Source organism: Tympanuchus pallidicinctus, unplaced genomic scaffold (genome assembly GCF_026119805.1).
Source record: "Tympanuchus pallidicinctus isolate F22 unplaced genomic scaffold, pur_lepc_1.0 scaffold8, whole genome shotgun sequence".
NCBI classification, from domain to species: domain Eukaryota; kingdom Metazoa; phylum Chordata; class Aves; order Galliformes; family Phasianidae; genus Tympanuchus; species Tympanuchus pallidicinctus.
Genome location: NW_026294802.1, coordinates 22,574,826 through 22,587,514, shown reverse-complemented (window position 1 = coordinate 22,587,514; position 12,689 = coordinate 22,574,826). Strand labels below are relative to the sequence as shown.

Below are 12,689 nucleotides of genomic sequence, written 5' to 3'. Positions count from 1 at the left end.
ATTTATTATTTTTAAGCAAAAGATTGTTAGATCATTTAAAAAAAAAAAATTGTCAACTTAGAACAATTTCTTTTCAAATGACAGAAGTATGCCCCTGGTAGTACTAGATATATTTGATCTCCACTTAGTATGTAAGATCACTTCCACAAACATTTACTTTGCTGTTTATGTAGATAATATTTTTTGTAATTAAAACTAGTCCTCCTGTAATTGCAAAACAGTTAAAAATGAGATTTTACACTGCAGTATTACATAAGGATGTGTTTAAATTGTGTATGTATTTTACTTTAGATTACCTAAGTATAGCATCAGTGTTTAGGGTATTTGTTTGTTGGCTGTATAAATTTGCTGTGGGTTTTTGATTGTTGGTTTTTTTTTCCCCCTTTAATGAACAAACTTATTTACATTTCCATGTTTCATGCAGGTAATTTTGTGAATAAAGTTCAGTGACTGTGACAGTACATTAAATTCTCATTTGCACTGCTTTAATTCCTACTTTTTGCGAGAACTAGCTGTTATTTCCCTTTGTGATATTCAGGGAAAAAGCTTTCTGAATTCTCATTTAACTGTATGAACAGACACTTGAGCCCACTTGACCCAGTACAACTTGTGTGATTAAACAAGAGTATCATTTGTCTCAAGGACTTAAATTATGAGATATGGTAAAATATGGATTTGCTGAATACAGCATTGACCATAACTTCAGGCAGTATGTTCCACTGAACTTTACATAACCTCTTGGTACCAACAAAGGAATTAGTTGTAAAATTTCCCATTCGGTTTAGTACTTTCATGTCCAGCCAGTGATAACACCAACAAAAGTGAAGTAGTAAGAAATTGCTTTTTAAAAATTGAACCCTTGGATCACTCTGATCACTCCTATGGGAATGTGTTTCAATGCCGTGATGATTAATAGAGACTCTTAAGTGACAGAATATTCACCAGGAAGTTTTCACTAAGTGAAATATTGGCTCAGCCCTTAACTGAGAAAAGCCCAGCTGGAAAAACTAGCATTGAGATCCCATAGCTCTAAGAGACAATACTTCCAGCATCAATCACCTCTGATATGGCACTTTAATTTTAAAGTTTCACTATTCAGTATCTGTTTTGGTAATTCCTCCCTATATGTTCAAGGATTGTCTGTCTAAAGTTATCAATTTATTTCAAATCTATTTCTGGCAGTATTGTTCTAAAGTTAATAAACACTGGAAAAGGAAAGTTTTGTTTTTGCAAAAACCTAATAATCTATTCTATTGAACCACATTTTGGAGTTTTCTAACTCAATCATAGAAACTTTTGCTCATTCTAAATTTAGTGCGTGCTGTCTGAGCAAAGTAATAGTCCTTCACCTTCACAGAGAATAGTCAGGGAGTTCTAACATTTTTGAAAGCCGTTATCTCTTTTTATAGCAAAGAAACTTAAAACCTACAATAGATACTCTTTCCTGTGTATCAATAACTTAATGAAAATACTGGGTTTTGATGCGTTGCTTTGAATACTTTAGCAATATTAAAATTCTAAATAAACTAGTATAAGAAATATGTAAAGCAAGATCACAGACTACAGTAACCTAAAAGTGCGAGAATTAAGTAATTTTTTTAAATAGCACATTAATTTCATTCTTACATAAATGGCTCCTATTGTCTTAAAAAGAAAATGTTATCTCATTTGTCATCCCTTTCACTGACCCGAGCTGAAAAGAGGATTTTTTAATGTCAGTCATGCTGAATATCATATTGCTTTATGTAAATTATTATGCAAATGACTGTGGTATGAAGACTGGCATTGTTTTGTATTCAATGCTGTTTTTAAATCTAAGCCTCTAAATGTGTCAGCAAAATCAGTACTGTATGATCCTGTGACATAGTATTGCCTACTAATCAAATAATTGTAGGTGCTTATGCACAGGAGTGTCAGATTTTCCTGTTAATCAGGCTGGCGAAGTACTAGGCATAATGAACTGAGCATATTTTTTACCTTCCTGTGTTCAATACTTCAGCAGTGTATACAAACAATGTATTGATAAGAAAGTGATTCTTCATATAAGTTCCAAAGTTTATTAATGATATTTTTTTAGTTAATATATTTATATATGAAATAAGAGTACTTACGAATACTTTGTTAACTATCATTATGTTCTGCCTTGTTATATGTTTTTATAACTAAAGTGCAATTTTTAACTTAATTTAAAAATGAAACTAATAATGACTTTTTCTTTTTTAAGGCCTCCCCTATATAAGGTCCTTCCTAGGTTACAGTTTCTTGATGATGAAAACTTGCATTATAATACTTTACCCACAGCTGAAAGAATCAAAGCATCAGAATCAAGAACATTTCTGGAACTTTGTCAAGTTCAAATTGAAGAAAATGTTTTACTGAAGAAAAAGGTTGTTGAAGAGGGGTATGTATTTATATGGACGTTAATTGCTTGAAGAAATATATGTTAACATACAGTTCTCTATGTTCTTATTATAAGTTTTACTTACCTTTTTGCCTTGAAATATATATTTATGTTAAGAAAGAGATTAAGATCATTAACTTCAAAGCAAGGAATATTTCATACGTTAATATATTTGCTGGTCTTGACTTTTGTTGTTTTAAGTATGAGAGAACAGATAACTCAAAAGATTCTTGAGGTAATAGCAGCTGGATGAGTTCATACACACAATGTAGTACAGTGGAAGGTTAATATAGTATCTTAAGAAAGTGATACCACCATATTAGCATGACTTCCAATTTCCAATTGGAAAGCTGCTTGCTGTTGAGGAGATGGGTCATATGTCTTTGTTTATAGGTCTTTGATTTTATCAAACTTGCTACTTCATTATTATCAAAATTAGTTGTCCTGTAGTAAAAATTATTTGTACATATATTTGTATATATAGATGTGGCAAGTCACTTGTATTTTCACACTTGGGGATATTGCCCATTTTCTTATTTCTTAGTTCTTTTACATTTTCTATCAGATTTTACAACATCCTTGTAGTTCTTTTAATATCTGACTTATCTGATGATGTTTGGAAGTACAGTTTCCTTGATCATGCCAGGTACTGAACCAGAATAAGTGGAGCTTGTGACATTTGACAATACTTAAGTCTAAATTTCTGCTTGTGTGATTTGTTAGGCCGGAAAAATTACATTTTCTCAGCATATAGCTATTACCTATTGTGTCTTGTTAATGTTTAAAGGGATATTATTTTGATTTATCATTGGATGTTTTTAAAGTGCAGTAAAATCTTCATTGCTCACAGAACTGAGGTTTCTTTGAAAAGATATTAAGAATTAGATTAAAATTGGTCTTGGAGAAATTATGAAGTTTTCTTTGACAGATTAAGTGTTTAGATGGCTCTTGGAACTCATATATTTCCCCTTGAGGCTCCTCAAGAGTACTTCTCTACTGTAATTTTTGTTTCTAGTTTGTAAATAGGAAACTGACACTTCCTAATTCATTTACCATTTGAAATGGTCCTCTTTCTTGAAAGGAAAAAAAGAGAGGGAAAAAAAAAGTGTTTCTCTTTCTTTATTGTAGAGAAAAAATTCTTATATTCAGTGTTCATACCTGCTTCATTGGTAACCTTTGCAGAAAAAAAATGCCATACTTCGAATATGAATGTGATTTATCTGGAGTAGAATCTCTTATTTCTAGATAAATTTTTGCAAGATTATAAAATCTGTGAAGGAAAGGTAATATTCACAAAATTGAACTGTTTATTTAACCTAGGTCTGTAAGAATGGACAGCTTAACAGGTAAAAAATTGTTAGATAGTAGGAATGAGACCATCTATTATTGTGGTTAATGGTTCATGCTATTCTCTTGAGACTGAGACTTATCATTCAAACATGTTTATTAATAAACTAGAGCAGAAGATGGAGCGCACACTCTCCATGCTCCCAGATGACCCCAAATCTGGGGGAAATGGTTTATATGCCTGAGTGCAGAGCTCCCATACACGGACCTAGGCATGTTGGAGATGCTGAAAAACAGGGATCTTGTGAATTCAGCAAGAACAAGTACAAAGTTCTTTACCAAAGGGATGACTCCTGCCACCAATAAAGGTTCAGACTGGCTTACTGGGGGCATCTCTTCTGAAAAAGACCTTTTGAGTGTGGATGAATAAGAAACTACATATGAGTCAGCTCTGTGCCTTGTTACCAAAGAATTTTAACAACATTCTGGGCTGCAGCTGCAGGAAGATGGCCAGTAGACTGTGAGAAGTGGGTACCCCTTTTTAGTCCTTGCATCTAGAATACTGTGTCCAGTATTTTGGATCATCAATAAATATGTAGGTCACTCTGAAAATACTGCCTCCTATTTATTTTCATGGGAACAACAACAGATGCGAAGAGTGCAGTAGCACTATTTGATAGAGCAAATACTCAGATCCAAAACACTATTTTGCAATGTAGTCACCGCCATTAAATATGTATTTTTGCCAGCGATGAACAAGAGCATGCATGCCACTGTTGTAAAAATCTGCACCAGCAGAAGTAACTCATTGTTTCACGACTGCTGTGATGGTGTCCTTGTTAGGAAAATATTGTCCATGCAGTCCATCTTTCATAGGCCTGAACAGGTGGAAGTCAGACTGTGTTCGGTTTTGGGCTCCTCACTACAGGAAAGATGTTGAGGTCCTGGAGCGTGTCCAGAGAAGGGCAGCAAAACTGGTCAGGGGTCTGGAGCACAAGTCTTATGAGAAGCAGCTGAGGGAGCTGGGATTGTTCAGTCTGGAGAAGAAGAGGGAGGAGACATCATTACACTCTACAACTTCCTGAAGGGAGGTTGTGGTGAAGAGGGATTTGGCCTCTTCTCTCAGGCAACGAACAGGACACGGGGTAATGGCCGCAAGTTGTATCAAAGGAGGTTTAGGTTAGACATAAGGAAGAACTATTTCTCTCAGAGAGTGGTCAGGCACTGGAATGGCTGCCCAGGGAGGTGGTGGAGTTGCCGTCCCTGGCAGTGTTCAAGAAGCGTCTGGATGACGAGCTGCGTGATATGGTTTAGTACTAGTGGTGGCAATGGTGATGAGGAGACAGTTGGACTAGATGATCTTGTAGGTCGTTTCCAACCTTGTGATTCTATGATTCTATGATTCTGTGATTCTACATGGATGTGATAGGATGGTCCAGCTAAGACTGTTGCTGTTTTCCACAGTCTTCAAACTGGTATGGGGCCTGGTGTTATTGTGTTGCAAGAAAAGTGGTTTTTTTTGTTTTTTTTTTTTGGCCATACGATGGAAGATGAAGTCTTCAACTTAGTCCACGTTGTGATGTAGCAGTCAGATTTGATGGCTTGTCTTGGTTCCAGGAAGTCCAGAATGATCACCCCTTTCCTGTCCCAAAAGACAGTGTGCATCACTTTACCTGCTGAGGGCTGTGACTAGAACTTCTTCCATTTATGTGTCACCACTCCATGGACTACTATTTTGATTCCAACTCATAGCTGTGACACCTCATCACCAATAATTATGCTATCCTGGAAACTGTCACCACCAACCTTGCATTGATTCAGACTTGCATTTGGTGTTATTCCTGGTGCAAACTTTGTGATGTCCCAACATTGATACCATCATTTCTATATTGAAGCCAGTATTCAGCCCTTTACACATAAAATACATTGATAACTGGAACAAGTCCAGTGCAGTGCCAGTGAGATGGTCAAGCGTTTTGAGCACAGCCTCAAAACAGAACCAGGTTCTTTGCACGGCAGGAGTGGCTGACTAAGACTGAGTGACAGATTATATCTGAGAAGTTCAGACTGATATGATGGGTTCAACCTAGCGTGTAACTAAGAATCCACAAGCTGTTTATTCACTCCTCCCCAGCCACCACAAGTAGACAGGGGATAAGCAAAAGAACGGAAGTGAGAAAGCTCCATGAAATGAGATAGAAATAGCTTAAAATAAGTGAAGGAAAGGGGAGCAAGGATGGAGAGTAAAACAAAAAGAAAGGAACCAAAGGATGAAAAAACAATCATTGAGTATCTCCACTAGCAGACCAATGCCTAGCCATTTTTTGAGTAATGGCTATGTTAGAAAGGCTATCCCCTAGTTTTATTGCTGAGCCTGATATCACACTGGATGCAGTATGATTTTGGTCAATTCACGTGGACTGTCTTCACTGTTTCCCCTCCCATCCTTTTGCCTACCTCCAGTCTAACCACTGAGAGTGACAGAATGAAAGACAAAGAAAGCCTTGATTCTGTGCAAGCGTAGTTCAGCAACATCTAGAATACTGGTGTACTATCAACAGTTTTAGTCACAAATATAAACCACTGTACTATATAAGCTGCTATAAATAGAATTAATTCTATCCCAGCCAGATCCCATATAACTGAACATAAGGAAAAACCTTTTTCATCATTAGGATAGTGATGCATTGCAACATGTTGTCCGGAGAGGTTGTGCAGTATCCATTCTTGACGGCTTTCAGGAGGTCATGGGAAAAACTCCCAGCAACCTGGTCTGATCTTAGAGCTAACCTTGCTTTGGGGCAGGAGATTGGATTAGAGACCTCCTGAGGTTTCATGCAATGAGAATTTTTCAATGGTTTTCTGTAATTTTAGTGGAAAGAACTTGCAGATGTTTGAGAAGAGCAGGAGTGGAAAGAAGAGTTGATAAATGTCCATTCTTTCCTGAGTGTCATTTTTTTTTTTTTTTTTGGCCTTGTATCTTTTTGTTGTTGTTATTGGGTTTTGATTTTCTTAACATTTTGAGAATTCATCCACCAAAATGTTGAAGTTGCTGAGATATCTGAAGAATGTCTTACCATATTTAGTCTTAAAATGAATTTCTTATACATTAAAACACCCTATGTTTTGGGTTTTTTTACTAAAAGTATATTTTCTGGATGACTTGAAAAACAGTGAAAACTGGAGATTGTGAAGGAAACTCTAAACAACTTGCTTATGTATAAGCCTTAATAGCATAGCTGCTCTATATACGTACTGGAATACTTTCCCTGAACTAACTGAATTAATATGACATTGCTAAAGAACAGGCCAAAAATTGAGCAAACTTCTCTCTGTTTCCTATCTTGCTAAGTTATGAGCCCCTGTAGGTGCGACCTCTGGTATGTAAACTGCCAAATCTAATCACTGCTCACTTCCCTAATCCATGTTTCACAAACTACTGCTGCCTAGTTCAATTGTCTGTGCTGTTTCTCCCTGCAAGATCACCACTCTTACCATGCTTAAAATTGCATTTATTTCTAAACTAAATTTCTCTAATAAACGTTTTACATCCCATAACTTTTATATGTTTTGTAGTGAGTAATGGTATCAAAAACTAACATGAAGACTACATCAAAAGTAATTTTTTTTATCATATTGGCACACCTGGTGGTGGTATGAAAGTAGAGGTTGAACCTTCCCACCAGTATTCTGTTACATTTTGTTGCTGTGTGACGGATGGCAGAAGAGGGGCAGTCTGATACAGTGGCATTTTTACATGGAAGTGCATATGAAGCAAAGGTGTGTCACTGAATTCTCTCGTGGAAAAAATGGCACCCATTGACATTCACTGACGCTTGCTGAGAGTTTGTGGAGACTAGACAGTGGATGCGAATGCAGTGAGGTGCTGAGTGGTACATTTTAAACAATAGCAACAGTGATGTGAAAGACAAGCTACATTCTGGATAGCTGAGCTGTGCACTGCAGTCACGCCACAAAATGAAGAGCATCATCAGCTCTTCATCATCTTCATCAGCTCGTTCATGTGAATCAGCTAATGGTGGTGACTATGTTGAAAAATAGTGTTTTGTAGTTAAGAATCCCCTCTATCAAATTTTGTTATTGGTAGTATAGTATATGTAGATAGATCTGTTGCAGTTTCCATGGAAATAAGTAGGCAGCATTACCTTCAGAACAATTTACATAAATCACCTTTTATGGTGATTAGCTGCATTGATTTGTTTTCAGTAATCAGATATGCAGATGTTTGGCTAGTGGAATTTTTTAAATACTGTTTGTATAATACAGTGAAAATTACAGGAATTTCTCAAGCAGGTTGCAGAACAGAACATATAAATCATGTCCTCCATCATGTGTTTGTAAGATAACTTTATAACCTGCAGCTGAGCAATAATAATGCAGAAATAATGCTAGACGATATTACAAAAAAAAAAATTGGAGTGTACTATTCAAACATGCTGTATATTAAAACATGCACATTCCTTTTATAAACAGGAAAGAATAATAATTTGTATTTGAAAAAAAAAAAGTTAACTTCTCAACTAATTAACTTATGAAAATCACAGTAGAGCTGTAACATTAAAAATATAACATTAAACTAGCACACAGTTAGGAGTAGAATTATATCTATACTTCAGTTGCAGTGGATAGCAGAAAACTGCCTTTGCTGGGCACGTCTGACTTTTTTGTCACCTGTCTTTTTGGCCTCTGTGAGATTTTTTTATGCTAAATTTCAGGTCAGTGCATGAGTCACTACACTTCCTAGGTGTCAGTGGAGGTTTCCCCCTCCTCAGACACTGCATGTTAAACTAAGAAGAGTTTGGTCTAATTTTATGAAGACATTGATGAATACTCTTGGTGGACTGATGTTATGACTGGAACTGTGATAGTCATCAGTGGATGAATGACCTGAATCTCCTCATGGCTAATAATCTGTTTCTAGTGCTTTTATCTTCTCTTGAATTCCCTGGAAGAAGCCTAACACACATCTTTTGTTAAGAAATCTTTCTGTTCTAGCATTTGTTTGCGAAAGTAGCATCTTGGTACTTAGGTACTAGCTGCTATACCAGCACAGTCAAGCCTTGTGATTGAAGATTGACCTTTTCCTCTTCTGGTTTGTTCTCTCTTTCTCTTTCCACAAAACCAGTGCATCCTTTCTGACTGTGCTAAAATTCACATGGAGAATAACATAACAGTTGTTAAGGTCAAATCAAGTGGTGATTAAACATACGAGTGTGTGCTCATCAAAACCAAAAGCCATAAAGCTTTTGCTGTAGTGAGGCTGCTGTATTCAATTTTATATGACATATTAAGCAGCCAGCAGTATGAATTCTGGTGTGTCCATCAGGATAATTGCATTTCATGTTTTTTCTAGATGCCAACTTAAAACCTTGCTTATCATAGAATGTTATATCTAATAAAGTTATATATCTTAACGAAGAAGCGAAACAAACAAGGTAGTATGAACAGATCCCTTTACCTATAGCATCAAAAAAGTTCTTAAAGACAAAAATGAATTTACATTAACTGAAAAGGAGATCTTTAGGTGTCAAAAGTCTTAATGATTACATATTTCTTTCTTTGTCTTCTCTCTTCTGTAACATATTTTGTGGTTGGTTTTTGTTTGTTTGTTTGTTTTTTAATTTTGTTCCCAATAAGAAGGTAAATCAGTCCTGCATGTTTTCTGTGATTGCTGCCTCCTTTCTGCGGTTTGAATAACTGATCTTGAGGACCTGGTATCAGGAATGCAATCATTGAGGCACTGAGAAAGAAGCAGCTTTGACAGGGTGGACATATCCCAAGCCTATACTATTTTTCTTTCTCTCCACAGGTGCCTAAAATTCCTTTTGGCCCATGGGAGACACTGTCCTTATTGCCACCTAATGCACAAACCCTATTTTAATAACTATTGTCTGTTCACTTGAGCTTCAATTTTGCAAGAAAATCCCAAATACATTTATAGTTAGCTAGCAACTCCTCAAGAAGTTGCTTCTGTTAAAAAAAAGCAACAGAAGGCCTCTGTTTATTATTTAATGGCTAAATCTGGCATAATTATTAGGCATAATTATTTTCCACCTAAATTTTCAATTGCCTTCAGTCTTCTCTGCTGTTTCTACTTGCCACATGCATAGTCACTGAGAAAGTGAAACAGCTGTTTGACATGCCGCTGGCACTGACAAAAGAGAGGATGCACCAGCATCCTACTCTGGTCACAGTTTTGTTGTTTTTTTCCTTTGCTTGTTTCCATTTGTTAAGAATGAAGAATACTCAGAATAATAGTTTTAAGAGTATGCTTTTCATACAGAAGCTTATTTTGCCCAGTATGTAAAAATCTGTTCTCTTCCCCAAAGTTTTACTCCTAAGCCTCAGCAAAATAAACAAGCAATCAAACAAACAAAACAATGTAAAACTGAAGTTAGAGAAAACAAAAGGATGAAGGGGAAGAATCTGTTTTCCACCACACCCCCACTCTACCCCCCATCTGTGTTTTGTAGAACTTTGAGAAGACTTTCTACTAAATAGGTCTTCCTAAATACTTTACCAGTATTTCACGATGAAGAAATTACTTTTCTTACTGTGTAGGAAGAGGCAGTTAGAACTTGTTAGATTCTCCAGCAAATATATACGTTGATTTATATATTTTTAGGAATTGCTATCATATTTGTTAAATTAACAGGAAAAAAGTAATGTGCATTGGGCAATCAAATGTAGAGCTAATGCATAATGAGTTGTCTAATTAGATTGTGTGAATTTGGCTTCAGATTTAGCCATTCATATTTTTGGATGACTGCACTGAACTTCTACTAGCAGAGAAAATGTGTCTTTTTTCCACTAATAAGATCTGATCCTAAGTGTTCTTAACAATTGAACAATTTCTTAGTTAAACTTCACTAGAGGAAGTAGTTATTAAGGTAACAAGTCTTTTCAAAATAAAGTGTTATAAAAGCTTTGACTTTCAAGAGTGATAAACAGGAAATTCTGTTACTCAAACTGTTGTCTTAGAACTTACTTTTTCCAGACCCCTGAGAGAACTGATTTTATTTCAACTTTTTATCTTGCATTGCTGACCTAGAATTGACTTTTTGCTCCTCTGAAAATAGCTCCAGATTACAGATCTCTGCATCTATCTCTTCTATCAAAGGAAAATGTTTTGCTGGTTCCAAAAGTACCTGCTACCTATTATAACAGATAAACACTGTCTAAATACAGACAGCCTTCTGTATCTGTAACAATTAGTTCATATTTGCTCTTTCTTGCCCTAGTCCTAGATGGTGTGGCACAACTAATCAGAGCCAGACTCGTAGGTTAATGTTCCTGGATTCTTTCTAACAATCAGATGGGAAGTCAGATGCTTTGTATGATTCTTTTACTCAATTTTATTGCTATATCAGGCTAATACTCACAGCTTAATATAAAACCCCAATTCAAAAGGGAACAAAGATAAGCAGGAACTCAACTAGTGTTTAACCAGGAAAAAAAAATGCAGAGAAATGTAATATTTCATGAACTTTAGTCTAGCACCATCCCCTATATTATAAAAGTATTTACATTTAAAAGTTCCTCTTTTCCTGTATTCTCTCTAGTGTTGTGGTTTGTTGTTAGAATCCAAGTTTTACTTTTCTTGCTGTAGTTCTAATCAAATTTTTAAAATAGTGTTATTTTTATATCAGCTTTCATAGGTCCTAAATAAAAAATGGATTAAGAAGACTGTTACAGATTTTGTAACAAGATTGCATGAAGTCTTCTAACATTTTTGGCTTTCTGTGACTCTAACCACACAGAAAAAGAACAGTGAAATATATGCCACTGCCTGTTTCAGATTGAAACCATTAAAAATGTTACAAATCATAAAGTAAAATAAGCAGTCTAACATATATTATTATATTTTAGATACTACTAAAAAAAAGAAAAAAATGTTCATTGTAAGTGTATGGAAACATAGGGATACTTCAGAATATAGAGTAGTTTATAAAGTGAACGTATTTTTTAAACTGTTCATAGTCTGAAATATATGTAATGACATTTTTATCTTCCTTCAGAATTATCTCTTCCATTGATGCTGTGCAGAGACAATGCTGGTATTTTAATCAGTTGATGAAACTTAGCATTGAACATCGATGTGCACATGAGTATGGTGAACTAAGTACTACTGACAGAGATAGACCAGAAGCACTGCAAAATCATTTAAAGCAAGCATCCACTGGCTGCCTACAGGAAAATAACCTCTTTATCATGGGTGTGACAGAAAATAAACAGGTCTTGTTGGATCCTTCTGAAAGATGGATTACTACTGGCCATTTTCAGGCCACATTCATTAACTCCTCCATATCTGTGCAGCAAAAGGAAAATAAAGAAGATCACAGAATGAAGCAGAAAAGCACTGAATCTTGTATTAATTACAGTGGGGAGAGCAACGGTAACAAGAACATATCTGCTCAGTTCACATTGCAACAGTCAGTTATAGAAAGTAATATGGGAAGAGATTTTGAGAACAATACAGAAAGGTAAGAGATTTTGGTTTGCTTTCAAATAGATTATATGGATAGGCATAGAGTGAAGATTCCCTGTTTAAAACATACACATTGAGCAGATAGTATGAAAATAGTATGTTGAAGTTGATTAGAAAATAAGGAATTACTTAAAAGCGATACATGCTGGATCTTCATCTTAACAATTCCATATGATATTTAATCAGATAATATGTAATAGACAAGTATGCACTTAATTTTAAAACACTGTCTAATAAGAGAATTTTAAAACTTTCTCTTGATCTCCTAACTTTTCCTTATTTGCAATGCATTTAGGACACCAACCCATCAATACACAAGTAACATTCAACATTAGAGGTGAAAATACTAGGTTGTTTGTTGAAATTTGGAGGGAATTTAAACTACAAGCTAGTAAAAGTTTTCTATTGTATTGTTCACTAGACATTTGAGGTTCATCTATGTAGAGTTTACAGTCACTATCTAGTATCTAGTATTTAGAAGGCAAGATGTAA

At 35.4% G+C, this 12,689-nt stretch overlaps 1 protein-coding gene across 1 annotated transcript in view; it reads left to right on the top strand.

Moving 5' to 3' along the window:
* LRRIQ1 (leucine rich repeats and IQ motif containing 1) overlaps nucleotides 1-12,689 on the top strand; it is a 97,215-nt gene that overhangs the window by 22,381 nt on the left and 62,145 nt on the right. Inside the window, exons 14-15 of the mRNA XM_052669005.1 lie at nucleotides 2,225-2,401; nucleotides 11,728-12,192. Of these exons, the coding sequence (XP_052524965.1) occupies nucleotides 2,225-2,401; nucleotides 11,728-12,192 (642 nt within the window). The remainder of the gene's footprint in view (nucleotides 1-2,224; nucleotides 2,402-11,727; nucleotides 12,193-12,689) is intronic.